The 27,355-nt window shown below is 38.5% G+C and overlaps 4 protein-coding genes across 7 annotated transcripts; 2 read left to right on the plus strand and 2 right to left on the minus strand.

Annotated features, from left to right (window-relative positions):
• Positions 1-324: 324 nt before the first annotated feature.
• On the minus strand, positions 325-6,002 carry LOC102227448 (neuritin-like protein). Its single transcript, XM_005807717.2, has 3 exons — positions 5,787-6,002; positions 2,694-2,841; positions 325-1,301 (listed from the first exon to the last, which is right to left on the minus strand). Exons 1-3 carry the CDS (start codon positions 5,839-5,841, stop codon positions 995-997), a joined length of 510 nt encoding a protein of 169 aa, XP_005807774.1. The 5' UTR covers positions 5,842-6,002; the 3' UTR covers positions 325-994.
• A 5,393-nt stretch (positions 6,003-11,395) lies between these two features.
• Positions 11,396-13,118, minus strand: thap11 (THAP domain containing 11). The gene has a single exon (XM_005807718.2). The coding sequence runs from the start codon at positions 12,770-12,772 to the stop codon at positions 11,960-11,962; it is 813 nt and encodes a 270-aa protein (XP_005807775.1). The 5' UTR covers positions 12,773-13,118; the 3' UTR covers positions 11,396-11,959.
• LOC102222713 (glucose-fructose oxidoreductase domain-containing protein 2) lies at positions 12,477-20,383 on the plus strand. 2 transcript variants are annotated; one of them, XM_023332625.1, is made up of 3 exons: positions 12,477-12,556; positions 15,834-16,187; positions 17,685-20,383. In XM_023332625.1, exons 2-3 carry the CDS (start codon positions 15,935-15,937, stop codon positions 18,578-18,580), a joined length of 1,149 nt encoding a protein of 382 aa, XP_023188393.1. In that variant the 5' UTR covers positions 12,477-12,556; positions 15,834-15,934; the 3' UTR covers positions 18,581-20,383. The 2 variants fall into 2 exon arrangements, with proteins under 2 accessions (XP_023188393.1, XP_005807756.1); XM_005807699.2 differs by lacking the exon at positions 12,477-12,556 and adding an exon at positions 14,264-14,587.
• Positions 20,384-21,742: 1,359 nt separating this feature from the next.
• LOC102227966 lies at positions 21,743-26,531 on the plus strand. Of its 3 annotated transcripts, XM_023331698.1 has the most exons (7): positions 21,744-21,894; positions 22,060-22,147; positions 22,822-23,232; positions 23,352-23,479; positions 23,992-24,052; positions 24,575-24,994; positions 25,735-26,531. In XM_023331698.1, the coding sequence occupies exons 1-7, from the start codon at positions 21,880-21,882 to the stop codon at positions 26,097-26,099; spliced, it is 1,488 nt and encodes a 495-aa protein (XP_023187466.1). In that variant the 5' UTR covers positions 21,744-21,879; the 3' UTR covers positions 26,100-26,531. The 3 variants fall into 3 exon arrangements, with proteins under 3 accessions (XP_023187465.1, XP_023187466.1, XP_014327467.2); XM_023331697.1 differs by having other exon boundaries at positions 21,743-22,147; positions 25,756-26,531; XM_014471981.2 differs by having other exon boundaries at positions 21,744-22,147.
• Positions 26,532-27,355: the final 824 nt, after the last annotated feature.

Consider the following 27,355-nt stretch of genomic DNA (forward strand, 5'->3'; position numbering starts at 1 on the left):
GTGGGAGACAGAAGGACTTTAACTAAGACAAAATCATTAACCCCTTAACTGGCAGTATCCCATCCATGGGACAAATTTAGTTTGTTTGAATACTCTGCCTTTTTTGCCGCCAGTTAAGGGATTAACAGAGGATGTCTTCCACTCTGTGCACGACGCTGGGAAGCTCCTTCAGCAACAGACTGCTGCATCCTAGATCAACAGACTCAATAAGTGTTTTCATCCCTGCTGTTGTTTGCACTGACTGTTTTCACTTCTGGTAAATGTTTGTTGTTGCTTTTTATTCACACATATACCATTTTTTAAATCATCCTATTTGCACGTTTATGGTTTTTATTAACTCTACAGTTTTTTCTTATTTTGTAAATTAGCCTTTGCTGTACAGTATGTTATTGCTAGTTCTACTTTTATATTTTTATTTTTGTGTAATTCTGCATTATTCGACCTGCCTGTCACATTGCTGCTGGTACACCTGAATTTCCCCCCTGGAGGAACAATAAAGGACATTTATATTATTTTATTTTCTATTCTAAGGAGATGTTAAAATGTAATTCTCTGTGTCATGGGGTATTTTTTCATAAGAGGCTTAAAACAAAACACAAAATACTTGGAAAACAATTCCCTAGGCATCTTTAAAAAGATTGCAAAAATGACTAAGTCAATTTCTGAGAAATATAAAGAAACTAAGAGACCCAAGACTTCTGCCCAGTATCAAAAATGCCCCCATCTTAAATGAACCAGAACAAATCCAGTAAATTAAATTAAACTTTTTCAGAATTGAATGTTCTGAAATCTTCTCCACTGTGAACTGCACAGTAGGTGGAGCAGCTACCATCAGTCAGATAAAAACTTTTATATCTATAAACATTTAACCAGAAGCTTTGCTGCAGGCATTCACTCCGGACAACAATCACCCAGCCTCTCACGGTGGCATCTCCAGTTTAAAAGCCTGCAGCTTGTTGAGTCTTTGCTGTGTGAGTGTCTCTGTTTGGGGTGACTAACTCTTGAGGGACAGCAGCAGCAGCATGCTGCACACAGGCAGCAGCACTGAGATGCTGGCGGAGCCGTGTTTGTGTGCATGGCCCTTCAGAGTCTCCTTGTTCGTCTGGTCCGAGGTGGCAGAGCTGTCGGGTGCAGGCAGAGTGCTCGGGGGGAGAGTGGTCCGGCTGGCGCACATGTCATAGAGGTTTCCGGAAAACTGGGCCTTCCTGGACTCTTGTCTCAGAGACTCCCAGATAGCTGCTGCTTCTCCTGGACAGCCGGCCAGGGCGGTGCCGGCACAGACATGGAAAGTATTCCAGGACCTTCGAGAGGAGAGGATAGGGAGAGTAAATCTGAATTAAAAACGAAAGCGCTTGGATCTCGGTAGGAGAGTATGTCGTCACCACAGATGTGAACGGATTCCAGTAAAATGGACCAACATTTTACAAGTAAAATTCTTAAAGGGGCAGTGTTATGTGTTTTCCATGTCATAGCACAATCAAGTAACTATAGGTGTGTTAAGAAAATGCTGTATTTATCAAATATGACTTTAAAAACTTTGGGCCTCTGTCGCTTTAAAAACTCCTGATCTTTCTGAAACTCCGCCTTGCTTCTAATATTTTGTAAGTAGATGTTAATTTAAAAGCAACAGTTTTCTACTAATTTATCCTTAAATTGTAGCCAGGGGGCCACACATAATCACTCCATGGACCACAAAAGGCCCCTGAGCCCCACTTTGAACACTCTTTGATCTAAACGCTTCTATTGTTGCTCTGGCTGCCTGGTTTGGTTTGTTGTCAAGCTGGAAGCTAAAATCTCTGCTTCTGTGCCAAGTGTTTTGCAGTTTTCAGAGTAATTATGACACGATCTGAAAAATGCACGTTTTTAAACAATGGCTCTTTTCTTGCCACGTTAAAAAACTTTTCAGTTGTTCCCCATCATCTTTTACAAACGTTGGTATCACAATTTTGAAGAGACATTTTTTTAATATTTCTTCAGACTTCCTGAAAGTCTTTTGAAGCTTTATTTCTACTTATGCAGTGCATAAACTCAATTTTACAGTTAAACATAGCTGCTTTCTTAGGTAATGTTTTATTTTGTTTGTTTTTGTTTTGCTAAGCCTCTTAACTTGGACTTATGAATCAACTGGGCATAAAAAGGGGATGAACAAGTGTCGTGTCTACACAGCAGACAGCTGAGCAAAGATCCAATTCTACATCGGATATTTATATTTAGGTTCTTTCTTACCAGCAGCCTGTCATAAAAACAATTTAGTTTTATAAACTTTATTACACATATAAGTGGCAGAAAAACAAAAATGAAACATCCAGAGACAATAGATGTTAATTGAAAAATTCATATTAAAGAAAGTTTCAAAGAATATGACAAAGCTTAACCCAACTTCAGGCATAAAAAAGCACAAGATTTTCTAATATGTATCTATATTAAACACAAAATTTACACAAGCGCACTTTAACAATACAAACTTGTACATATATATGTATGGGAGTACATTTTCTGTTTATTTTCAATTGAAAATGTTATTTTTTGCTATTATCTTAATTAGGCTGAATGTGTTTCTATGCAAATCATTGAATTTTCCCACTGAAAAACAATTTTTCTGGTAATTTATTCTCATTCACAACAACTCCAGTCGACACAAAAGGTGTAACTGAGTTAGTAATAAAGAAAAGTGACATCACACACACACACACCTGCAGATTGAGTCGATGTCCTGTGTGTTCTGGTCTTTTTGTGTTTCCGCCAAACTGTCCCCGAGTGAGATGAGACACTGAGCGAAGCTCTTGTAGATGGTTCCACACGCAGCGGGGATGGCAGCGCCCAAACACACTGGAGCCAAACCTGGAGGAGGGAAAAAGCAGAGATATTTAATGATAAACATGAAGGAACATGGAAAATACAGCAAGAGATATCATTTGTTGGTAACAAAAAAAAATCCATCTGATGCTTAGATGGATCAACCGAATACAGAGATGTTGCAGTCCATTCATCTGGACAGATTACACTCCATCAAAGCCAAACTGTTTACAAGCTGTCTGAGTACATTGATCAGCTCATAGATTACACATTTCCCTAAGTCAGCACTTTAACTCAACTATCTAAATACAGCAGTGGAATAAAATACTTTGGGTTTAAGATCTCTTCCTGGTTTTGCTGATTTCACAGCAGGATTTTGTGAGCTCTTCCAGGGTCAGGAGTGCAGCACTCAGCTTGGGGACGTTTCATCACTTCCTGCATCCAGAACATCATTTCTTTTTTTTATTTATTTATATCATTTTAATGCATTGATTGCTCTCTGGGCGCTAATATCATCCGTGTGTCAAACTCTGGATCTCCCCTGCGATTCTGATCATTTCTGTCTTCATTACAGTCAGAGTTATGTATAAATGTTTAAAACAACATAAAAACAACATAACGGATGCCTGGATTTTAAACACGGACCTTTTTATTTATTATCTATTTATTTTTACCCCAAAATGTTTCACTCTCTTATAATTAATCATTATAAATTTAATAATTTTTCTACCTTTTCTAGTTTTTCAATAATCAGTCTCAACAGACATTTTCTATTGTAGGAAAAAAATTATATATTTGAACAAATTAGCCGGTTTGACTTTGATAACATGTCTATAAGGGTTTCATGTAGATTTTGTGTCGCCGGGATAGATTTGAAGTAGGACTGGACTCACTTCTGGAATGAGATTAAATATGATTTATTTCAGCAAAACCAGTCGGGCACCATAATTATATCTTAAACAAGATGAACAACTATTCTAGAGCCCATATGGGTCACCCTGTTTAACGTACAGTTGTCTTGTATCAAACCAAAATAAACAATTAAAATAAAATGTACACCATGCTGTAATTGCTATTATTTTAAAAAGCAGGAACCGCTGCAAGCATGTTATAACTGTAACAGTTATAACCATGTTTTTTCCTTTAGCTACTGATGTACGACTAAATCAAAAACAAAGAATAAATACCAGATAATTTTAGCAGTAATTCAATAGTTTTCAAGTAGATATGCTTACAACTGGACTGGATATCATTTCTTTTTAATATTTTGTCCCTTATGGTGTAAAAAAAAGAAACTAAAACAGACTGATCTCAGCTGGTTATATTTCCAACTGTAGCTTCAAATCATCATTACCTTAACCCAGCGGTTCCCAAAGAGTGAGGCGCGCCCCCTAGGGGTGGCGCAGTGTCATTGCAGGTGGGGAGCGGGAAAGCAGTATGGATGAATGAACAAAAAAAAACAGTTACACAAAAGTGTTTCACTGTAAAGATGGTTTGTAGTGTGTTTTGTTGCAACCTGAAGTGTGAAATAAACTTCAATGGAGTTTGAAAACAAAATATGTGTATAGGTTTATGTGTGGTTGAGCGATGTGTGTGCCCAGTTGATTTTTTTTTTTTTTCTTTTTTGGGGATTATTTTATTGCAATCCATAGAGGGGCCCAGAAAATCTTTGGGAACCTCTTAATAAATAACAGGTAGCTCTAAAGCACTGTGCAGCAACAGGTGGGGGAGGGGCAGAACTGCAGGACTCCTTCATATAAAAATACAGCTTTCTTTCTTTGGCATTTCATTACAATAAAATGCAAGTATTTCAGCATTATGCCAGAAAAATACCTTTACTTTTCTGCAGCAATCCTCCCAGCAATTATTAAGATTCAAACAAAACATTGGCCACAAAAAGTCCTTAAAACAGCTGAACCATTAAATCACTAAATCTGCTCGCTCTGCTTTTTATTCACTCTTCTTAAACTTTCAGCAGTATAGATAACAAAATACTTTATTACCAAAGACTCCTCTAATTATTGAAGTGCATAATTTTACCTGGAGGTTTAATCTGTTGCCTACATTTGGGCCCAGAACTTTAAAAAGAACTCAGATTGGCTTCACAATTACAAATTTCTCTCAAACCACCTGTAACAAAAATAGCCTACAGCTGGAGTTGTAATGATGTCAGAAAATAAATCAAAATATTTTAGTTTGAGTCAGCTAGTAAACTTGAGGTGTGCAGTACTGCATGTTTTGATATCGATCAGATACCAAATAAATACAGAGCCAGCATCACCAATATCGATACTGATGTCAATACTTTTTATTTGAGTTTGATGTGTCATCTCTCTTAGGTGTTTTCTTATTATTATTTCATTCAAATTTGGCACAGAGTTTGAACAAAGTTACAGGTATCTACAAAATACTTTAAAACCATATTAAAACTGTATTGTGTACATTTATTCCTAAATAAATAAATAAAGTGCAAAAAAAATATTTCCATTAAGGTATGTTTGGAGGTAGATTTGAACAACTACAATGCAAAAGTAAAATATCAAGAGGGAATCTAAAACTGAAGTATCGATCCTATTCTGGTACCTATTTGTTATCGGTACTATTTTGGATCGATCCAAACTAATATCGATCTACACATAAATAACTTTATTTAGTTGTAAGTTTACCTTTTTTTTCTCTGCTTCTTGGCTGTAAATTTGGCAAACATGAATTGACGTTCAACTAGATTTACAGGCAGTTTTAGCTCTTCCTTTTATTTCTCCATGTGTAATTCTTCTCCATACCATTAAACTGTCAGCAAAATATTTATACAATTCTCAATTAAATGTAACTTACTGTGCAAACTTTTATCTTCAGATTATTTCAAGCTATCAAAAGGACTTTAACATGAACATCTCAGTAAGATAAAAGCATAAATTAGAAAAAAATAAAACTTTTCAAGCAATAAGAAAGGTAAACGAAACCAGCTTAAAGCAGCGTAATATCCTTACTGAGGCAGAGAGCGATGGGCAGCAGCACGGCCGCAGCTCCTGGACGGGACTTCATGGCTGAGTTCAGGGGCTGAGAACCACCTCTGACCCGGAGTGAAGCCCCCACTAGCTGGAGGTCCAAAAACAGAGGAAAACGTTGGTGCTTTAAAATGTTCTGTGGTGGTCCATCCGTTGGGAAATTGGCAGATTGCAGAAAGAACGACAATGCTCAGAGGCACAACCGAGCTGGATTAACAGTGACAGAGACCAATGCATCATGCAGCGCAAAGAGGATGTCATGGCAGTCAGTGTGTGTGTGAGCGTGCGTGGGGGTGGGCGTGTGGGTGTGTGTGTGCGTGTGTGTGTGTGTGTGTGTGTACAGCGGGACCAATGACGGCATCCCAACACGGCTCAGTGGATTAAAGCATTCTCATTTCCGGTATTTCAGTATCTGGAGCATTTATTTGAAACACAAATGAATTATGTGGGGTTTAATGGTGATTGTGTTCTCAGCCACACATGGCTGCTGACATCCCTGCATGCTGCTTTTATTCTGAAACAAGGAGCTATTTTTGACAGTGCTGGACTGAAACATTTCACACAAAAGTGTGAAACGGATTTGTGGTGTTCAGAGACTTTATTTGAGCAGATGGATGACGTCCCGGCGAGGATAAGTTCATCCAGCTCACCTGGGAATGTGACGCAGATGCAGGCTGGCCTTGGAGAATAGCATCCGCTCATGGGACAGTCCCTCCGTACACCTATATGGGTCACCAAGGAGCAGTGGTAAACAGTCCCAACTAGAGACTAAACTGTTTCAAAACTAACTAAAACTGCTTTGAGATGTTTTCTGTAAATCATCTTCTTCTCTCTATGCCCTCCAGATGGCACAGATGTATTGTATTAAACATAAGTTCAAATTTCAGATTTCTATCGACCGATTCAGAATACGAAGCTTTAGAAGCTCATCACCAAGTTGACACAGAAAGAGATGCTTTAATAACTAGAAGCCAGGGCTGCAACTAAACAATTATTTTAGTAAATGATTGTTTTATCAATTATTCTGACGATTAATCGGATAAAAAAATATCACATTCTACAAGATTTGTCATTTAACCGCTAAAAGCTGCACCATTTCACATCTATAAAAAAATTTTTTTAAATATTTGTTGAAACTGTCACTATATTGTGACAGTATGAAATAAGACAGATAATCTCTGGAAAAATTCTGTGTGTTTTCCCAGTACTCCCATCGTTAACTAGAAACAACCAATCAGAGCCAGAAGGAGGGTCTTAGCGCTGTCAATCACCCCTCCGTTGCTGCTCTCTCCTTTGGTCTCTCAGCTACCACAGCCTGTCATGAATGCTCAGTTGTTTCTCTGCCACATTTGGCACATTTAGCAGGGAGTACATGAGCATTATTGACAGAACCTTCTCCTGGCTCTGACTGGTTGTTTTTGATCGAGAGCTCTGAGGCAATAGTAGCTCAGGGATGAAGTGAAGAAGAATGATCTTTTCACTGATTATATGTCTCTTATTGTAGTACCACGACAATGTGACATTTTTAACAAATATAAAAACATATTTTATGTAAAAGTTACATACTGTGCCTTTAATTAACTCCTAGTCTTAATTCAATTCATATTCAAAAATACTTTATTGATCCCAGAAGGAAATTAAATCAATACATCTCAGTAGCTGATTCTGTACGACAGTGTCCCTCCATACATGTTGGTCCGGGTTTCTCCAAAATCTTTCCCTGGAGAGCCACTGGGATGAGCTCAGATGTCGCCTCCGTCAGCTGGACCTCAGCGGTCGGTAACAACAGCTGTGAGCTGATTTACCATCGGAGAGAAAACAGCTGCTTTATGACGCCAGTGGACACCAAATCGCTGTTCATCTCTGGGCCCAAGAGGCGGCACAGCGGACCGACGTGGGACCATCAGATTGTAATAATTGCAATGCGGTCACATGACCTTCTAATAGATGCAGTATAGTTTCCATTAGTTTTTATCCTCCTCTAGTCTGGATGCTAAAAATAATGAAGAACTGAATTCCTTTAAATAAAGGCTAAAACCACATTTGTTTAGAGTTTACGTTCATTAATAATAACTGGATGGTTGATTCATTCTGTAATCTATTTTTAGACTTTCGTCACTTTCCTTTATTTTGCCACTGCAATGTGACGTTTCTTGCTTGCTCCTTGTTTTATTTTTTTCATTGTGGACAGCACTTTGAATTGTTGCTGAAATGTGGCACACAAATAAATATTCTTTGAGCTCTTTGCTCCACGTCTTACCTCCTTCGCTCTCTCCGCGTTTCCTGTCTGATTATTGAGAATAAAGGCCACACGTCCCACCAAAGCTTAAAATCGTCAATCATTTAACAAAACTGAGCTAAAGTATTTGTACAGGTTGCGATTGCAATTATCATTTTGATGAAAAATGCTCATACATAAAGACATGTTGCTTCTGCCTAAGCAATGTAGTCATGGCAACATTCATAGACTAATGATTGGTGACTGATCGATTGAAAAGTAGAGGGTAGATAAATTGTCTGAGTGATTATCAGTCTAATGGCTGAGGGAAAAACCTGTTCGGGAAGTTACATTAATAATTGAATAAAGGAATTAAAGTTATATGTAGCAAGAAATATCTTTGTAAAAAAAAAAAAAACACACAATAGGATCAAAAAGCACCACAAAGTTTCACCAGACACTACGGGACACACAATCATCACCCGGTAGAGTCTTCATGAACAAATCCTTCAAACTCCTTTCTCTACGTCACATGGACTTCTGATCCTGATCTCAGTTTATAATCTGTCCAAAACTACGAATGTTAGGAGACGGAACTGTTTTTCAAATCTTGACACCTTTTAATTACCACAAATTGTGAGTAAATGTTGTAATAATTTCTAACATTTGCTGTTTTATATTCTCCTCATGTGTCAAACCCTGTGTATTGTCACATTTGCATTCACTCTCACCACATCATCTCCCTGAATGACTGGATGAACCGGACAGGAAAAGCTGCCGTCGGTCCAAACAGGAAGACATCAGTTGTAAACGACACAAAATAAATATAGAGTTGTGTAAGTTTGATCGACAGCGCTGGATTAAGGAATTATGCAACACTGTTGGGGGTAAAAAAAAATAAATCCAGATGAGATTAGGGATCTGGATCCTGGCTCCGTCTATCCATTCATCATCTCTGCTGCTTTCTCTGTTTCATGCACACTGGCACGACAGGTTTCATGCGTTTAGGTTTGCATGGAGGAGCTGCACTAAGTATTTCAACATGCAAAGAAATAATTAGAGAGCTACTGTTAAACCTGAAATCAGAAACAGTCATGAATTGAATTAAGGTATAATTATTGGAGCTGAAGGGAGACTAAGCTTTTATTCATCTCATCACCATCTAGAGGTAAAAAATCATGCTGCAACAGTTAGCTGTTTGCTAGTAATTTCTGATCTTTAATTATTATCACTTACAAAATTGGGACAATTCTTGAAGGAAAAAGTCCAGTAAATGTTATATTTTAGTACTTTAGTGAGTGATAAGCCATAAATACAAAATCAATTGTGTGTTAAAATGATTTTTCAGTGCTGGAACATTAGATTTTCATACAATTTCTTTTTGGGAGCCATTAAATTCTCTTTCTTACGTCTGAATTGTTTCACTGTCAGGCAGCATTTTGGGTTAAACCTGCATTATTTTCAGACTTGGAGATAAAACGCTGTAAGTTTGCCTTAATTTAGTCAAACTAAAGCAAAACATTCCCAGAAGTGTCAGATTCTTTGGTTTTCTTGCACACATCACACATACTGGTTGATGTTTATTACATTTATGATTTGGTAAATGTATGTGATGCAGGATGTTTTAAAGAAGCCAAACTCATCTACTCTTTGTATCATCGTTTCAGATAGAAGAACATTGACTTCCAGAATCAACAGCTAACATTTTAATCTGATTCTTCTTACTTGATATTTATGATTTTTATTTGAGAGAAATATTTTTTTAAGCCAGAAAATGTCATTTTTTTAAATGACTGCTTAAATGTTGATAATCAAGTTTTGTGTTCAATAAGAATTATATCAATTATAGAGTAAAAACGTTTGAAACCTTTGTCAATATGACCAACAAAACCCATAACTTATAGAAATTCCTGTTTTTTATATTTGTTTCACAGCTGCTTTTTGTACATTTTTAATCAACAAGTGACATTACAAACTGTGAAATGCTACCTGTGCCTCTGGGCAAGATTTTGTTTGTCTTTGTTCCAAAATGGTTAATTTCTTTAGAAAACCATGAGGTTTGTGCCCCAAATGTAAGAATACATGTTAAATATCAGAACTTTTAAATCCAGAGAGACTTATCACCATAGAAATAAAGTTAAAACTGTAATTAAGTTATTCCCTTTAGCATTTTGTCCACATCTACACTCATTCACAAACTTCTGTATGGTAAAAATGCATACATTATTCTTCTGACTTAACATTTATATAATTGTTGCTGACGTGTAAAACATTTAACTAGTGCGCCACTTGTGCTTTTTGACAAATTATTTGTTTATTTTCCAAACATCTGTTGAAATGGTCCTGTACCTGAGGGACTGAATAATTAAAATCAAATATCTTCTTTTCTAAACAGCTTTGGTGCTTAATTGGATCTACACTCAAATCTCTTGGAGTATTTAATGTGTACAAAACTGACCTTTTTATGTCTTTTCGAGTTTTTTAAAAAGGTAAGCAGAGCATTTTTCTATTTACACCTGAAATGAATGTTTAAACACCATGGGAATACCCAGCCATCAGAAAGGAGATGAGGGAGTGGTGGTGGCAGCATCATGACTTCTAGGTGTTTTGCTGCAGGAGAAACTGGTGCACTTTCCAAAACAACTGCAATCATGAGAAAAGAACAATGTGTGGAAAATTTGAAGCAAAAACAGAAGTTAGAGAATTGGTACATGGACCAATTCATCACTTTAGGACTATGTTCAATCTCTAGCACAAATCTTTGTGACTGATCTTTTGCAATATATAGATATATATTGTTCAGCTTTTTCACAAATCAACCCCCCCAAAAAATTCTGCTTCTAAATAGTTTACAGGAACCACTGCAAATTTTAATTTAAATTTTTCTAAAGCAAACGTCACGCTGTCATTGTCTGGATCTGAAGAACTGCAGAAGCTCGTTACAGCCTCAGGTAGTGACAACAACCGGACAAAATATCTTTCTTTTCATCAGCTTATTGTGTTATCATTTTTGTACAGCACTTTGGTGCAGATTTAAACCTGTTTTTAAAGTGCTATATGAATAAATTTGACATTGACATTGAGAAGTCTTTTATGTGAGTCAGCATAAAACGTTCACAATGACATTGACTTCAAACGGAGATCGGAGCACATCTGTCAGACTGAGTTCAAACTAAGAAATTTGTAAAATGTATTGTGCATAAAGCCCTAAAGACAACACAATAAAAAAGCGCTCCGTCCAACATGATAAAATGAACTGGCATAACAAAATGAAAACAAAACTAGCTTGAGACAGATTACATGTAGAAGCTGCAAACCATATCTCCAGTAAATGTTTTCCTCCAAGAAAAGGCAAAAAAAAAAACAACCCACATTTAAACATGTTAAAACGTCCTTTATTAACATTTCCGATGTTGTGGGACGCTCGCTATTCTAAGGAGTTTCCTAAACCTATTCTTCCCTTGCACAAATATTTTCAAAAGCAACAAAGGTAAATTAACTTAAAGTATATTGAAAGGCATCTGTGATGAGGGCTGGGTTCATTTAAATGATGAAAATGCTTGTCAGTAGTGTTTTGTTCATCTTAGTGCCCTTCATGTTAAAGCACAAGCTGCTGATTGGGTCAGCCTCCTACTATAAGCTGAAAGGCCTGGACACAAAGTCAAAACAGTCAGTACAAAAACCCCTGTGCGACCAGAAAGTTCAGAGTTCAACTTCTGCTCCTTTCACTTAGAAATATGCTTGACTTGGGAATCTTGGGGGCGTAAAATGTGTCCAGTTCCTATGTGATTAGCAGTAAGATGAATCAATCTGCTACCTAAACCAGGCAGTCTGTTTTAGTTTAATACAAAACTGGGCAGGATTACTCCTCACACTCCTCCTGATGAATCTGGGTCCATGTAAAGGGTCGGTTCGGGTAACTTCAGTCGCCTCCTCATCAGTTTTTCTTCCGGGCGTTCCCAGACATCGGGCTGCTGCTCAGCAGCCGGTCTCGCTCCCGCACCTCCTCCTGCAGCTTGGCCTCAGCCACCCGCAGCTGGCGGATGGTCGCCTTCATCTCCTTCATCTTCACCTCCATCAGCGCGATGATGTCCCGCTGCTCGTTCAGCTTCCGCAGCAGCTCCGCAGACGTCGTGCCGGTGGTCAGGGAGTACGAGTGGTCCAGCGGGCTGCTGGTCACACTCAGGTACTGGACAGACAGCTGCTGCTGGTTGGCCCCGGAGTCCGCGGTTAGGTCTTCAACTTTAAGCTCCACCAGACTCTGCGGGGTGCAGTTACAGGGTCCCTCTGCCTGCGCGGGAAGCCGCGCCGTGCCCAAGTACTCCCCGTTGTTGCCTATCTGAACCACGGTGATGCTGTCGTCGCCGACCTCTCCTCCGATGGTGCCCTCGACGACGCCCGCCGTGTTCCCCAGCACGCTGGTGGCGACGATCCCGGGGGCAGGGGCCGAGTTGGTCAACTTCCTCGCTCTGCCCCGCCGACTCCTGCGCTCATTGACGCCCCGCAGGGGGAAGAGAGACGGCACCCGGACGATGTAAGTCTTCCTTCCGCCGGCGAAGTGCACGCTGCAGACGCGGTGGCCGGTGGTGGGCTGGAAGGTGCTGAAGCAGCCGCTGACCCCGGCCCGGGAGATGTTCCGCAGCCACTGCTCCCTCAGAGCGGGGTCCTTGGGGAACGTATAAAAGCGCAGGTCCTTGTCCCGGTGCGAGTTGTTGTAGCAGCCGGGGACACAGCAGGTGAACCCGGGCATGTTCTCTCAAAAGGTTAGGAAGCACAACCTTTGTTTTTGGTTATTTTGTAGCTATTTCTTTTTTTTGTATGCGTTGTTATTAAGCTTGGCGGCCTACAAACGGAACTACACGTCCCACAAAGCTAACAACTTCCTGTTTATTTTGACCCAAAGTAAGCTGCTCTTCGGTACAAATCCACCAAAAGCTGTTCAAATGCAAAGCTTGTGGATCTCGTACTCACGCTAAATTTCACGCAGACGAACTATTCATGGGTCTTTTCTTTTGCTCTTCGGAGTGTTATCTGGCCAGCCGTTGCTCACTGAGAACTAAAAGTCCCAGAATCCTTTGCCCGTCCTCTTTGACAGTGCCGCTTATGCAGCGCCCCTTGTGGTCAAAAATAAATTCAGTTGCATCCACCTTAAGATCTTTTTGTTACTATTATAAATATTAATATAAGTATTAGTTGTATTACTGTTTATGTCAATGGTGAAATTAGTGTTATTAAGAAAATACAATACGGAAAACCTGTCCAAATATTGTTTAACTGGATGAACGTAAAAAAAAAAACGCATCTATTTCAATATCAGTCTTCACAGGGGAAGACATTGCAATCTATGTCAAATCTTTTCTGTAAAATATTTTTTTGCTTGGATTAATTTTGTTTCAAAACTTAAAGAAAACTTATTATTTTAGAGAAGGAATGTTTTTTTAGGTATATGCCTAAAGTGAATGATTTATTCTTAATAGAAATAGGAAACATTGAAATCTTGGCATCTGAATATTCTTTGTGAATTTGTAAGCTATTTATCAACAAAATTACACTCAATAATGACAAAAGAGCTGGCTATTCATTGTGAGCTTTATATGAGCAGAAAATTTAATAAAAGGAAAAAGTAAGCTGCAGACAACCTCAGCTCTGAGGGTTTGTGTTTTAGGCACTCCTGAACCAGAAAACCATTCTAAATCAACTTACTTGATCAGTACAGCCATCAGTACATTTTAGAGCAATTTGTGCTGATTTCATTTTCTAGCAGAAAGTGCTCCAACAAACTCTTGACATATGACATGACATATTTTCACTAAAGGAACTACTACTGATAATAACTTCAAAGAATCTCCCTTCAAAAAAAATTTAATTAACGTTTTTAACATCTTTGCAGTTCCACATCCTGATGGCTTCCAAACTACATTGATGCAGTTACTCAAAAATGAGAAGAAGTCCTGATCAAGTACTGGTGCATATACATACCATACATCTCCAAGTTGTATTTATATTAAATGTTGCTTTTTTTTCTTTTCTTTTTAATCGTGTGATCTGTTACATTTTCGTTGATATTTTTCACAAGTTCTCTAAATTGACACTGCCTAAATGATGTTTGTATTGTTAAAATGTTTAATGTTAAAAGAAAATCTTGGTCTCTCTTTTTAATTCGACTATATGTAGGATCTTGGTTTCTATTTGATGTAAAGATTGATAAACGAAAACCATATATGAACGTTCCCGTAAAAAAGAACCGGTTGATTGAGCAGGTTCGGTCGCAAACGGCATTTAGTAATGGGACTCTTTGCCACTTTTTACGACATTTAGAACGACATTTGCGAAATTCTGTAAGATAAAGAGCTGTGGTCGTTTAATCACACAAAATATGCTTTCAAAACGCTTTCATCTGGCGTGAATCTCGCATTTAAATCCGTATTCAGTGTTTTTCCACAATAAAAGTTTCCGTTGACAGTATTTCCGGTTCCGCCCAACCGTTGCTACTGAAGTTACCGTCATTAGCAAATGGGCAGCGCCCGGGCTCAACCTATCGCCTGTTGTGAACGATGACCCACCGGTAGGTACTCTGTGACATCTGTTCGCGTTCTTGTTCCATATTAAGTGTGTGACTTTCAAGAACCAGTGATGCATTAAAATTATGCTGTTAGATGTGTAGAGTTATCTAGTTTATCGCGAGTTTTGGGAGTTCTCTCTGCATCTTTGTGCGGCTAGCTGGATGCGCTAGCTGACATGGTTATCAATTGCCTCTCTGTGGTTAGCTCTTCGCCTTTATGAAACACTCCCTATAAGGGTAATACTTGTATGCCGCATCTGTTTTAATATCATGTGTACGCGCCAGTAATTTCTGCTTCTGATAAATAAACTTTCCCCTGACCTGGTTTTATCATCAGTCCACCTGACTGGACGCAGCTTCAGTAGATTCTCATGGTGACAGTAAGTGAAAAAGCCTTGACCTGCTGATAAGCAGTATGATAAGTGACGGTTTCCATTGTTCCTGGTTCATGAGTGGGGAGAGTTTACTTCTGGTTTCACTGGTTAATGCAGGTGCACAGGTGCTCACCCACACAGCCTTTGTTCGCCTGGGATCATGGTGTGAGCTCATCTGTTTGCACACATGCAGTAAATAGCCACTCATACTCTACTAGCATAAACCTGCAGCACACTGCATGAGAAAAGGTTCCTTCCTCAACTGAAGGTTGATTATCTGTTTTGATACTTATGATTAGACTTGCCCAAAAACTAATAAATCAGTTAGTCGCATAATAAATTAAAACAAGCTCACTAATTTCCATTTGTATGATTTATTGTTTTTCTCTTTTCTGTCTTTCTACCAAAAACTGGATGAGAAAAGTCTTCAGTCTGGTACTTTATTCTCAACTAATCCCCCTTTTTTGAAGGACAGTTTTCTTTACACATACTTCTTAATTAGTTTCATTTGTTGTTTTGTGTATTTATTTTAGGCATTTAAAATGTCTTCCAGTTCCAGTGTTAAATGTTCATTATAATTAAAAGTTTGATATTTGAGAATGTGTTCTTGCATTATTTTGCTATTACCATTATATTACTTGAAAATGGTCTCAAACCAACAGTGACTTTTGGGACAATGTATTGTCCAGCAAAAGTTGTTATCGTGACAGGCCTCCTTGTGATACTATATATATACCTGATGGGTGTAGAGGATTTTGAAGAACGTGTCAGGATATTTTAAGGGCTTTCTGATAGGAGACCCTAAGCAAGGCTGCTGTTTAGTTACAGAAATGTTTATTGTTGATTCTTAAAGATCTATTTATTCATTTTCACAGGTAACTTTCTCTACCTTTACCAAAAAGAATCAGATCTACTGGTGAGAAACTGGAATGGATGGCTGTGGTCCACGTGTAGAATAACGCCAAGCGGCAGGGCCATGTTGCCAGGAGTTGGTGTTTTTGGCACCGGGAGCACAGCCCGAGTGCTGGTCCCGCTGCTGCAAGCCGAGGGCTTTGAAGTCCATGCGCTTTGGGGACGAAGCGAAGAGGAAGCTTGCTGCTTGGCAAAGGAACTCGGCATCCCGTTTCACACCAGCCGATCCGACGACGTCCTCCTGCACCAAGACGTCGACCTGGTGTGCATCTATATTCCCCCCTCAATGACAAGACAAATTGCAGTCAAAGCACTGGGTAAGCTTTTTAAAATACTTTCACTACTATTTAGATTTTAATTACGATTAAATTAACTTTCTTTTCTGAAAGCATAATCTTAAAGTGTTTCCATTGACTGTGATCTCACTGGGTGTGGCAGAGGAGACTTCCCTCAGAAATATTTGCACCAACCGTAACGTTTCCCCTGAGGGTTGTTGGAGGAACTGATCTGATATTTTTTGTAACTCTTAGAAGTAATCCTAACATTACTGTACCGGAGGGGCGTCGGTGTAAAGCATCTGTTGGAATTCTTCAGGGTTGAGCTCAGTTTCCTGTTTTGGTTGCAACTTCCTGAATGTTTCCCTGCTGAAGGACTTGTCTACAGCAGGGAAGCCTTCAAGAGGAGATCTAACACGCTGCTTATCGAACATTTCTGCATGCAGAACACACCCGGTGTGTGACATGTGAAAGGACAGGCTGGACCAGCTGAAGCAGTCAGTCCCTCGGTCTGTTAAAATACCTCCACCTTGTTCAGTTTACAGCTACTGTAGACTTTGCTACTCCCAGCAGTTTTCACAATGGGTTGAAGATGTTTGCAAAACCTACAAGTGTTACATTTATTTTGCGTTTTCGGGCTGGCTGATAAATTGATTTTATCGTTTAATTGAATTTTTTTATTATTATTTATCATTGCACAACCAAAGCCACCATTTTGTTTGACAAACGTGCTTTAGAGCTTCTATTTATTTGGACTTTGAATTCAGGCCAACTCAATACATGGGCCAGGCTAAGTTTTGTTTTTTAAAACCACAAGAATAGTCATATTACAAGAATACAGTCGTATGACGATAAAGTGGAAATAATAGGAAAATATACCAATGTTACCAGAAAAACGTCGTAATATTAGGAGAATGAAGTAGTAATTTTATGAGAATTCTGACTAAGTAAATAACAAAAAATTAAAATGAGAAATGTTGAGCATCTTTTGAAGTTATAATTTGATATTGGTTTTACAAATAACTAAACTCTAAATGTTCAAACACATCAGCATCAAATTATTACCTGTAGCAGGACTTTGAAATGATTGTGGACACAACTGAGTCTGTTTTGAGGAAAGAACCACACAGATTGAACTGGTTTTGTTGGATCTCTACAAACGTTTTTTTTTTTCATTAAAACAACATGATTAGAAAATGTATTCAAGAATACGTTAAATTAAAATAAAAATTAAACGTTGAAATTAAACAAAAACATTTTTGCAGCCTTGCCCTAATACTGTCGTAACAACTCAAAGAAGGGATGATGATAATCAGTTTTGGAAAATACTTTCTGTCATTTGTAATTTTGTTTTTAGAAAAGAAAGTGAGAAAAATAATAGATTAAAATCGGATCTGATGTGAAAATAATCAGTTTTTATCTCTAAGTCATGAGATAAAAACTCATGACTTAGAGATATAACTCTAAGTCATGAGTGCTGTTTGAGTTTAATAGTTGAGTTTTAGCTGAGTCTTTCCGTCTGTTCCGGCTGTCTTACAGGTATTGGTAAGAATGTCGTGTGTGAGAAAGCTGCAACCGCTGTTGACTCTTTCAAGATGGTGACTGCAGCCAGATACTACCCCCAGCTGCTGAGCATGATGGGTAACACCCTGCGCTTCCTGCCGGCCTTTGTGGCGATGCGACAGCTGCTGGTGGAGGGCTACGTCAGGGACATCCAGGTGTGTGACGTGCGGGTCTACGGTCCGAGCCTCCTGGACCAGTCGTACGGCTGGACCTGCGAGGAGCTGATGGGCGGCGGCGGGTTGCACATCGTGGGCTCCGCCATCATCGACCTGCTGAGTTACCTCACGGGAACCAGAGCTCACCGCGTGCACGGCTTACTGCGGACCTTTGTGCAACAGAACAACCTGATCCGAGGCATCCGCCGCGTCACCAGCGACGACTTTTGCTTCTTCCAAATGTTGATGGGTGGAACCGGATCCTCGGGCGTGTGCTGCACCGTGACCTTGAACTTCAACATGCCGGGGTCGTTCGTGCACGAGGTTATGATTGTCGGATCTGCCGGCAGGTTGGTCGCCAGGGGAACCGAGCTGTACGGCCAACGCAACGGGAGCAAATGCGAAGAGCTGCTGCTGGCTGACGCCGGTGGCGTCGGACCGGAGGCGAAAGAGATGCCCCGCCCTCACCTGCAGGGGCTGAGCTCCATGGTGAAGGCGCTGAGACAGTCCTTCCAGGCTCACGAAGAGCGGCGGTCATGGTCACGAGGTCCGGTTGCCTCGGCGCCAACCTTCGAAGACGGCCTGTACGTGCAGACGGTGGTGGAGGCAGTGAAACAGTCCAGCAGCAGCGGGGAGTGGGTCTGCGTGGAGATCATGAGTCAGGAGCCGGACCCCAACCACAACCTGTGCGAGGCGCTGCAGAGAAACAAAAACTGAACCGAAACATTCACTGAGTGCAAAAACTACATGCGTGACAGAACAGGACTCTGAACGTCTCTTTGTGATGCAGCTGCTTTGGCTGTTTACATCACACACACAACTACTTTCTTCTATTTGTTCACTTCCTCTCAGGTTTTGCAGATTAATATTTAGCCGCCACAGACACAGCTGCATTGTGCGCCTGGAGGAAGGAGAGTACTCCATTAGTAAACCACAGCTTTATTATTTGGGTTCGGACCAGTAGAAATACAGACAGCCTTGTGACAAACGTGCCAATAATCCTGTAGATGTTGTCTTCATCTGGCTCATTTTGAAGTTAAGAAGTAGGGAATGTATTTTTCTCGGTTTGTAAATTGTTTTGTGTCAAGAAGGCACAACAACTACATTTAATACTTGGTTTTTGCACGTTACAGAATAATCTATGTGCTTAATTTGTGCAACAAAGTCTGTAGTGAAATATTTTCACTCATGTTTTGTATTTAAATTAAGACAAGTTGAACCGGTTTGTACTTAAAATCAAAATTATTGACTAAATATTGGTTACATCACTACTTTTAGGTCACTATTATATTCATCAGAGTTTACTTTAGGTTTAAATATGAAGCAAGAGGATAATTTGACTAACAAGGTGCTTTTCATAATTTACCTCTGATAGTTAAATAAGATCAGAACAGAAATAATAATGCTGTGGGACGTTTACATTTAGTTTTGTTTAATTTTAGCTCTAGTAATTTTGGTTAAAGTGACTAATGTAGCAACAAATACTGATAAAATAGCAAATAACTTCACAATTTTGAACATTTTAAATGTAACAAAGCTAAAAACATAATAATTTACAAACATTGTAAGGAAGTATTTGAACAGGTAACCGTTAGCCAATATTGTGAAAAGAAATATTCCTCCAAACATTAAATCAAAAATTCAAATATCTAAGAAAATGAAAGGGAGATTATATAAGAAAGTTTTAAAATAATCTCTCATTACATAAAAAGTTCAAATATAAAAGTCTACTAATACTTGATGAGCAGAACACCAAAGTTTCAAATAATCTGATTTATAGTTGTGTTATTAAATTACATCAGCTGCAAATATTATTATGTTTCAGTGTAATAATATATTATATTATTGGCAAAATGTTTGTTATTGACAAAAACGTTAGGATATTATTGACTTATTGCTGTTGGCTTTCTTACATTCAAAATGGTCAAAATAATTTACATTATTGATTGCTACAAGTAACCTAACCAGATTAAGAAATAATAGTAGGTTGTTTTTTTTTTCCTGTTACAACACGCCATAGTAAATATACCAGGGACTGAGTAAAATAAGCTAAGTAGAGAACATAAATATGTCGTTTGTAGCATCGGCCCCCTGAAAGCGACCAGGTAAGTTTGAATGTTTGTTTTTGAGCGGCTCGCTGTAAATAAGCCAGAAGTTTGGTTTTACGTGCTGCATTTCCATTATTTTAAAAGAAATGTCCTACATTTAGATGAAAATTATGGTTATTGTTGTAACACATATGAAATGCGTTTTAATAATTTGGATTTTCTTGAATAACTCTCGACAACATTGTGAAAACTCTGCCTACAATCTTTTTATCTATGAAAACTGAAGCCACAACATTTACCTGTTAGGTTTACCTGGAGATTTAAACATTTACAACTTATTTTAAAGATACAAACTTAAGTTTACACTTGTTTTTAACAAAAAAAAACAAAGATTACGATTCTAAATTAAAACGTAGTCCAGTGCGAGTGGGTCCAATCTGCCACATAGCAGCTGCCTTTTTGTTACAGTCAAAGCTCCAGTAAAATGGGAATCAGGGGAAGTTAAAGAATATTTTATGTTATTTAATCTGTCCAATTTTATTGATCTGTTAGTGTAGATCTTAATATATTTGTTACATCTCATTTTTTCAGCAGGGCTGCAGTTTACATTGATTTCTTTAGAAAATGATTCTGCTGAATCCATCACTTCTAAAATGCATTCCAGCTCATTTGTTTTTTTATCACTTTATCAGCAGCTTTTTTTTGTCTTCACACTGATAAAATGCCACCTGTCTACTAAACGATCTAGTGCTTGCACCAGTCAGCTTGCTGCAAATGTGACTTCAACATTTATAAGAAACTTTTGTATTTATTTATTATTCCCTGTAGAAAGTTTGACATGTTTGTCCATTGTCTATCAGCCTGTGAATTTCTGTTTTGATGCTGTAATATTTATATATCTTTTTTTTAGATTTAGTCTTGTTTTAACTAATATGACATTTTGGGCACTAATTTGCTGCTTCAGAGTTGATAAACTGTACTGTTAATCTGTGTGACAGATATTTTTCTTTTAATAAATATAATTGTTTTAATTTAAAGGCCATTTTTTGACCTGAGTGTATAATTTCTCTTGTTTTTAACAAAACAAATTAAAACAAGTTGCAGTATCTTGAGAGTTTTCGCTTGGTGCTAATAAATCATCCATTTAATGTATTTTCTTCTTTGCATTTTTCCTGTTTTTGGTTTGTTCAATAGGAATGTTGCTCATTCTGCCTTTTTCTATCAGGACTTCATAAGATGACATGTCGACTTATAATAGTCTTTGTATAGAAGAAAAAATGGTAAATGAGGCTTTCTGAAATGTAACATAAAAGAAAATGTAAAGTATAGTAATTTCTGTCATTATAAAGCTTTTTGGACAAAATGGACAACTGGCAAGTTTGAACCTTTTTTTTTACTTTTTTAAAATGATTGTTTATGTTGCCTACTTCGATATTAAGACACTTCAGTACTCCTGATGGGGAATTCACGTGTAGCCTTCCATTACAAACATTCACCAGTAAAATTTGTACATAAAATCATCAAAAATAACTTAAAAACTGAAACTGCATGTTTCCTAAAAAGACATTATACATAGCATTGTGTAAAAGCTGCTCTTAAATCATCATATTTTTTGTTTTACCTTTCTCTTAAATCACTTAGACAATATATTCATTTTCAAGACTTTAGCCCTTTACATGTCCACTCAATTATTTGAAATAATAGTTGACCGTTTAGTACACAAAACGCTAAATGTTTGTCCATGAATACACGATACTGGGCTTTGGAGGTTAAATATATCAAAAAAAATTCACCATTCTGCCCAGCTGGTGGCGCCAGCGCAGCCCTGAATAGTAGTGGTAGAAGAAGAACCGAAAAAAAAGAACGCAGTCTGAGTCAGTTCGGCTAACTTAGCATGACAGCTAACGAAGATCAGCCAACGGTCAAATATTGGTTTTAGACCACACTGGGTCATCGGTACCGCGTGGTATGGGACCCCGAAAGGTAAAGCTGGACACATACCGTAAGAGAAGCGTGGTGTGGAGCTTTTTTACAGATATAGACGAAGGGTCGGTGCAGTGTGTGCTGTGTAATCGTTACCTTCATAAAAAGGAGCACGGCTCCACCACTCCGATGCTAAGACATCTGCGCCTCAAACACCCCACACAGGTCTACAGAGGGATGGAAAGAGACCACGGAGCTGCCGCCAGCCACGACCACCAGCATATGGAAATAGATGATGAACAGATCATCTCTGGTATGCCTTCCTGATTATTTCCTGTTATTTGTTTGTTTCACCCCTGACTGCTTGTAATCTGTTTTGTTGTTTGGAAACTGTGCAGCTACCTTTCAAATACAACATGCTGTTTGTGTGGATGGATACACGCCCAGTTTTTAAATGGAGATTTTACATGGAGCCCCCCACGGCTCAGTTTTAGGCCACATTTTGCTTTTCGTTGTCATTCAGCTGAAGTTCACTTTTCTGCAAATGAAACTTGCTTTATTCATAGCTGCTGCAGGTTAGCTGAAAGCTGCTTCTGAATGTAAACAATGCTACACTTTAGTCTTATGTGGAGCATTCAAGTGAAGATGTATTTTAGGGCTGAAATAGTGTCTTTAATTATGGGGATAAAACTAGTTTACATTCTGTATTTGAAGATTTCGGGATGTATGGATATTATTTATATTCCTGGTGCTTCCTCCAGTCTTTGTTTATGTTTTTGGGATGGAACAAAATACATCCCGGTACTGGCAGCAGGAAAATTGACACTACCACCTCTGCTTTTTGATTCTTTACCTATAAATAGACAGAAGTAGCCTTACAAATGATGCTTAAGAAATAACACAGTAAGGAAGCCAGACATGATGCCTTCTGCTTTTAAATACAAAATTCAAGTTTTTTTTTTAAGAAAACACCTGTTTGTTTTTCAGTTGTAGTGTCAGTGGATGACGACGAATCCAACACCAGGACCACCCCGAATGATTCTGACCCCAGCACTGCTGTCAGTGGCCTCTGTGAGACTTCACCACGAGGCTCGCTAGCTCATCTTATACATGAAGATGATCTTGGCCACATTCCCAACAAGCAGTCGCGCAGGCGCAGCTTGATTTGGAGACTGTTTGAACATTTGGACAACTTGAACGCCGCTCGCTGCCGCATTTGCATGAAAAAGTTGCACAAAAGTGGCGGCATTAGCAACCTTCGTCGACACTTGGTAAAGAGGCACCCAAAGGTGCTTTCAGAGCTGCTGTCCACCAACCACCGCCCTGCTGTGCCCTCACAGGATCTAAATGTAGCCAGTGTCTCTCGTGAATCCTACATAGGAACAGAGCCCCATCCAGGTACGTTTGGTCGATGAAACCAGTTCTCTTCATGTGTAGTTTTATCAGTGAGGGGACAGCATGGCCTCTTGTTATCATCAGAGCTTCTTTAGGATGTTTATTTTTCTCTTCTTGTGTAGTAAAATTGGTTTTGGATGATGGGGAATCTCACATTATGACCACACTGAATGAAACTGATATTCCAGCGATAAACAAGCTTCCAGGCATACCACAAGGAGAATCAGCTGAGAAAATAATAGAAGCAGAGGTAAGCTATTTGTCCACCTAAACAATGACAGTTAAAAGAAGACATTTTTTCTCACTGTCTGACTTTAAATTAGCTGAAGCTTCTCCTGTTTGAGATCAGATTAAAAAAAACATTTCTACTTAAATATATTTAACTTAGACGCTTACAAATCCATCATCATCTGGGCTTTCCTATATTGTTTAAAAAAAGGAATCTCAGTTTATGTAAGCCTGCGATTGTGGTGTAAAAGAAAATTTCTCCCTTTATTATTCTGGCATTTAGCAAATATAAATATTATAACAGTGCGATAAGGCAGCAAAATCTTCATATACGTGTAGATATATGACTTTAACTTGCATAAAGAAGCATTCTAAACATAACTTAAATCACAGGAGATGAAATATTCTTAATTGCTGCAACTGCATGTAGAAATCTCAGAGTTTAAAAGGTTTTATCTCTTCCAGTTTGAACAAAAGACATGAAGTGTTATTTTAAAGTTTGTGTCCACTAAGCTAAGCTTTCTTCTTCTGCAGGATTCAAATGGTGATGGAACGGGGGGAACCATGTGGGACAGTGGACAGAAATGGTTTCCGGGTGAGCATCTATTGCTCTAACTTGTCTTAATATTATTTTTGATAAAACTTTCTTCCAAAGACGAGTCTAAATTTCTCTCAGTAATCTGAATTTCTAGGCTTGACCACTTCCTGAAAGGGAAATTTACACCCTGAACATGGATTATCCCTCTCTAATCTAGACCTCAGAACCCTAAAGGGTTCATTTGTTTGCATAAAATGAAATTCTCATGTCTCTTTTGGAAATAAATCCTGCATATTTTTGATGTGTACCTGTTTGAGCACGGAGGATTTTCATTAAGAGGCAAAGGCGAGCAGGATTCTGGTCCCAATGATCATTTCCCACCTTTATGTAGAAAATCATAATAGCTGCAGTAATAAATGGTGCTTTTGCAATTCTTAGTTTGTTGGTTTAAACCAGCTGCACTCATATTCAGATAACTTACTGCTACTGACTGTAGGAAAGTTATTTTAGACACTGAGACTTTAGAACCTTATTTAAAGCTTCGATAATAATTGGTATTTTAAATTTCTTTTTCATCAGTGGAAGTTAGAGTGGAGGACGACAGCTCCGACGTCATGACCCCTTCTATCGAACCTGATGCCGGTCATATCATAAATGACAATCCCGACTCTTTGCAAGAAGGTTTGGCACAAGAAGCGTTTCATTCAGAGGCAGGTGAAAACTCCTCTGAGAGACCGCAGACCAAAGACCGCAGAAGGAGCGTGATCTGGAGGCACTTTGAGAGATTAGAGAGTTCAGAAGCAGCTCAGTGTCGCATTTGTATGAGGAAGCTGCAGTGCTACGACAGCGGCTGCACCGGTAATCTGCATCGGCATCTGTCAAAAAGACACCCGAAGGTGTTTTCTGAGCTGGGATCCAACTCACTCAAACAGTTGTCACCCGACTCAAATGGCCATTGTGGAGCAACCGAAAGTCCGTTAATAAAACATGAACTGTCAGGTAAATCTCTATTGCTGCTTTTTAAAGTGTTTATGGTTTTTAATAAAACCAGGTTCATTTATTCAAAATTAATATTTTGCACGTTTTACACTTGCATTTGGCTCGCAACTGCTTCCAGACATTCCAAGCACTTAATTATTTTTGGCAATTTTTTTTTCTGGTGTCTGGATAATGAGCCATTTCATAAAGCTCTCAAATGTTAAGTCACAATCACAGGGCATCCCACTGTTACCTAGCAACCCCAGCAGAGTTCCAGCACGTTGGGTTAGCTGGCTTTATACCACTCTATGCTCTGTACAATGGCTTCTTGAATGGACAGTTGTTTTGTTGTGGACTTAACATCCAGAAACCACTTGCTGCTTTGTTGTTGGTTGTGTACCAAGTTCCACTTCTGCTTTTCAAAGATGTATGGTTGTATAACTGTGCATCTGTTTTACAGTCTTTTTGACTAGCAACTGTAAACATTGAGTTGTGGGCGTGGCCAGCAGCAGCTTATTTGGATTTACAGTGACAAGATGCCCTAAAACAGCTCAAAATAGACAGAACTGACCTGACTAAAATCTCATCATTTAAGAAAGATTTTGTGTAAAAAAACACCATGAACATGTTTAGCATAGCTTATAGATATATTTAAGCTCTTAAAGGAAGCATAGTAGGTCACCTTTAAAGCTTTTGGTTTTATATTCCTTCACTATCGAGCCTAAATATTTGTTTACATCTGCTTAAACCGTCTGATACAGTGAGACCGTCTTTCCCTTCAGCTGGACTGAAGATCTCCAGGCACCCAGAGGTGGAGGTCAGGGTTTTTGAACGGGAGCTGGAGCTGATTGAAGCTCTGAGAAGAACGCAGAGGGAGGAGGCTCAGGCTCTGCAGCAGCAGCGGGAGCTGCTGGAAAGGCTGCAGACAGTCGGCGCCAGAGAAGCCGCTGCAGAGAGGGAGACAATCGAGTCGCTGAGGAAAGCCCAGCAGGAGGAAGCCGACGAGTTGATCCGACAGAGAGAGGAGATGGAGAAGGAAAAGGCAGAGCTGCGGAAGAAGTGGGAAGAGCTCTACCAGGAAAAGAAAGAATTCTCTTTTCTCTCCAAAAGCAAAGTGACCCACTGATTCTTAGCCTTTCTGAAAGAGTTAGACTAATTCTAACACAGGGTGATGTAGTAAATATATAGTTAACTCCCCTTCCAAGTAAAACATGTTTTTTCTAGAAAATTGAAGCACGGTGGCTCAGTTCCTGTTCCAGCTGATGTTTTCTTTAAATATGGAGGAATCTGACCCGGGGCAATGTTTCTGCCTTCAAACTACTCTGTATTCAGATACACTCACAAGTGGCTTTGTAATGTGTAGCATGTGGATTATATAAGCTTTTTTTAAAATAGAGTTTGAAAAATGAACTTCTGTACTGTAAGATGTAAAACTGTCTATAGAGCATTTTAAACTTGTAAACATTTAAACTCATGGTTCAGACTGTTTTAAATGGAAAAAAGCGTTGGAGAAATGATTTCTGTTGGCTTAAGTTCTCATATAAATATGTTTCATTGACCTTGTTTGCTTTGTCTTTATTAATGTTTACCTTTTCTTTAAAGGTAAATTTGACTAGGTGTTAAACAAGTTTTGCACCAAACATTTTTATATTTTAAGGTTATGTTTACAGTAGGCTTGTGTTGGTAATTCTGGTGCTATGAATATTTAAACTCAGGTAAATGTACATGCAGGATAAATAAAATGTGGAGAAAAGATGTTTATACCAATTTTTAAAATTGAAATTGACCATATTTCAAATTTTTTTTATTACCGTATATGGACCATATAATTGGAATTGAAGTTTATAATTAAAATTTTGACCATATAATTTTTTTACATTTCTGTATAATCACAGAAACAGTTTTGTTTTTTGTTTTTTTTATCTTGAATCCTGTTTATACAGGTAACTATATTAGTGACATCCTTTCAAAGTGATTACAAATTGTATGGAGGACTTAATCTGCTTTTAGACGAGAGTAAAAACAGCCTAAGATTTCTAGTCAGATTGAAATAAACAGTTGACGTTTAAGTCAAATACCTTCAGATATAGGAGAAATTGTTTCTAAAGCTAAAATTATTGTAAAATTTTTTAATTACTTCAAAGGCAGTACAAATAATTATCACAGTGAAAATATGGTCCAGAATCCATAAAAACTAAATAAAAAAAACTCATGAAAGCCAGTATGGATTCATGCTTGGTGTGGCGCGCATGCGCAGATATGCGGGGTAATTCACCCCAAAAGTTGTCTACTCAGGTTGTGTGTTTAATTCCGACAGTAAGAAGTGGGAAGCTTTGTTTCATGTAATAATGTGCATAACAAAACGCTTCTTGATGAACACCA

The sequence above is a fragment of the Xiphophorus maculatus genome, chromosome 4, assembly GCF_002775205.1.
Source record: "Xiphophorus maculatus strain JP 163 A chromosome 4, X_maculatus-5.0-male, whole genome shotgun sequence".
Taxonomy (NCBI): Eukaryota; Metazoa; Chordata; class Actinopteri; order Cyprinodontiformes; family Poeciliidae; genus Xiphophorus; species Xiphophorus maculatus.

What these genes read in the sequence shown, in the direction of transcription:
- LOC102227448 (XM_005807717.2), bottom strand. Translation starts at nt 5,841, where the DNA reads ATGAAGTCCCGTCCAGGAGCTGCGGCCGTGCTGCTGCCCATCGCTCTC. An exon ending in GCCCATCGCTCTCTGCCTCA is followed by an intron (nt 2,842 to 5,786) that starts GTAAGGATATTA and finishes TCCCTCCTCCAG; the next exon opens with GTTTGGCTCCAGTGTGTTTG. An exon ending in GACATCGACTCAATCTGCAG is followed by an intron (nt 1,302 to 2,693) that starts GTGTGTGTGTGT and finishes CTCCTCTCGAAG; the next exon opens with GTCCTGGAATACTTTCCATG.
- thap11 (XM_005807718.2), bottom strand. Translation starts at nt 12,772, where the DNA reads ATGCCCGGGTTCACCTGCTGTGTCCCCGGCTGCTACAACAACTCGCAC.
- LOC102222713 (XM_023332625.1), top strand. Translation starts at nt 15,935, where the DNA reads ATGTTGCCAGGAGTTGGTGTTTTTGGCACCGGGAGCACAGCCCGAGTG. An exon ending in AATTGCAGTCAAAGCACTGG is followed by an intron (nt 16,188 to 17,684) that starts GTAAGCTTTTTA and finishes GCTGTCTTACAG; the next exon opens with GTATTGGTAAGAATGTCGTG.
- LOC102227966 (XM_014471981.2), top strand. Translation starts at nt 21,880, where the DNA reads ATGGGACCCCGAAAGGTAAAGCTGGACACATACCGTAAGAGAAGCGTG. An exon ending in AGGAACAGAGCCCCATCCAG is followed by an intron (nt 23,233 to 23,351) that starts GTACGTTTGGTC and finishes CTTCTTGTGTAG; the next exon opens with TAAAATTGGTTTTGGATGAT. An exon ending in AGAAAATAATAGAAGCAGAG is followed by an intron (nt 23,480 to 23,991) that starts GTAAGCTATTTG and finishes CTTCTTCTGCAG; the next exon opens with GATTCAAATGGTGATGGAAC.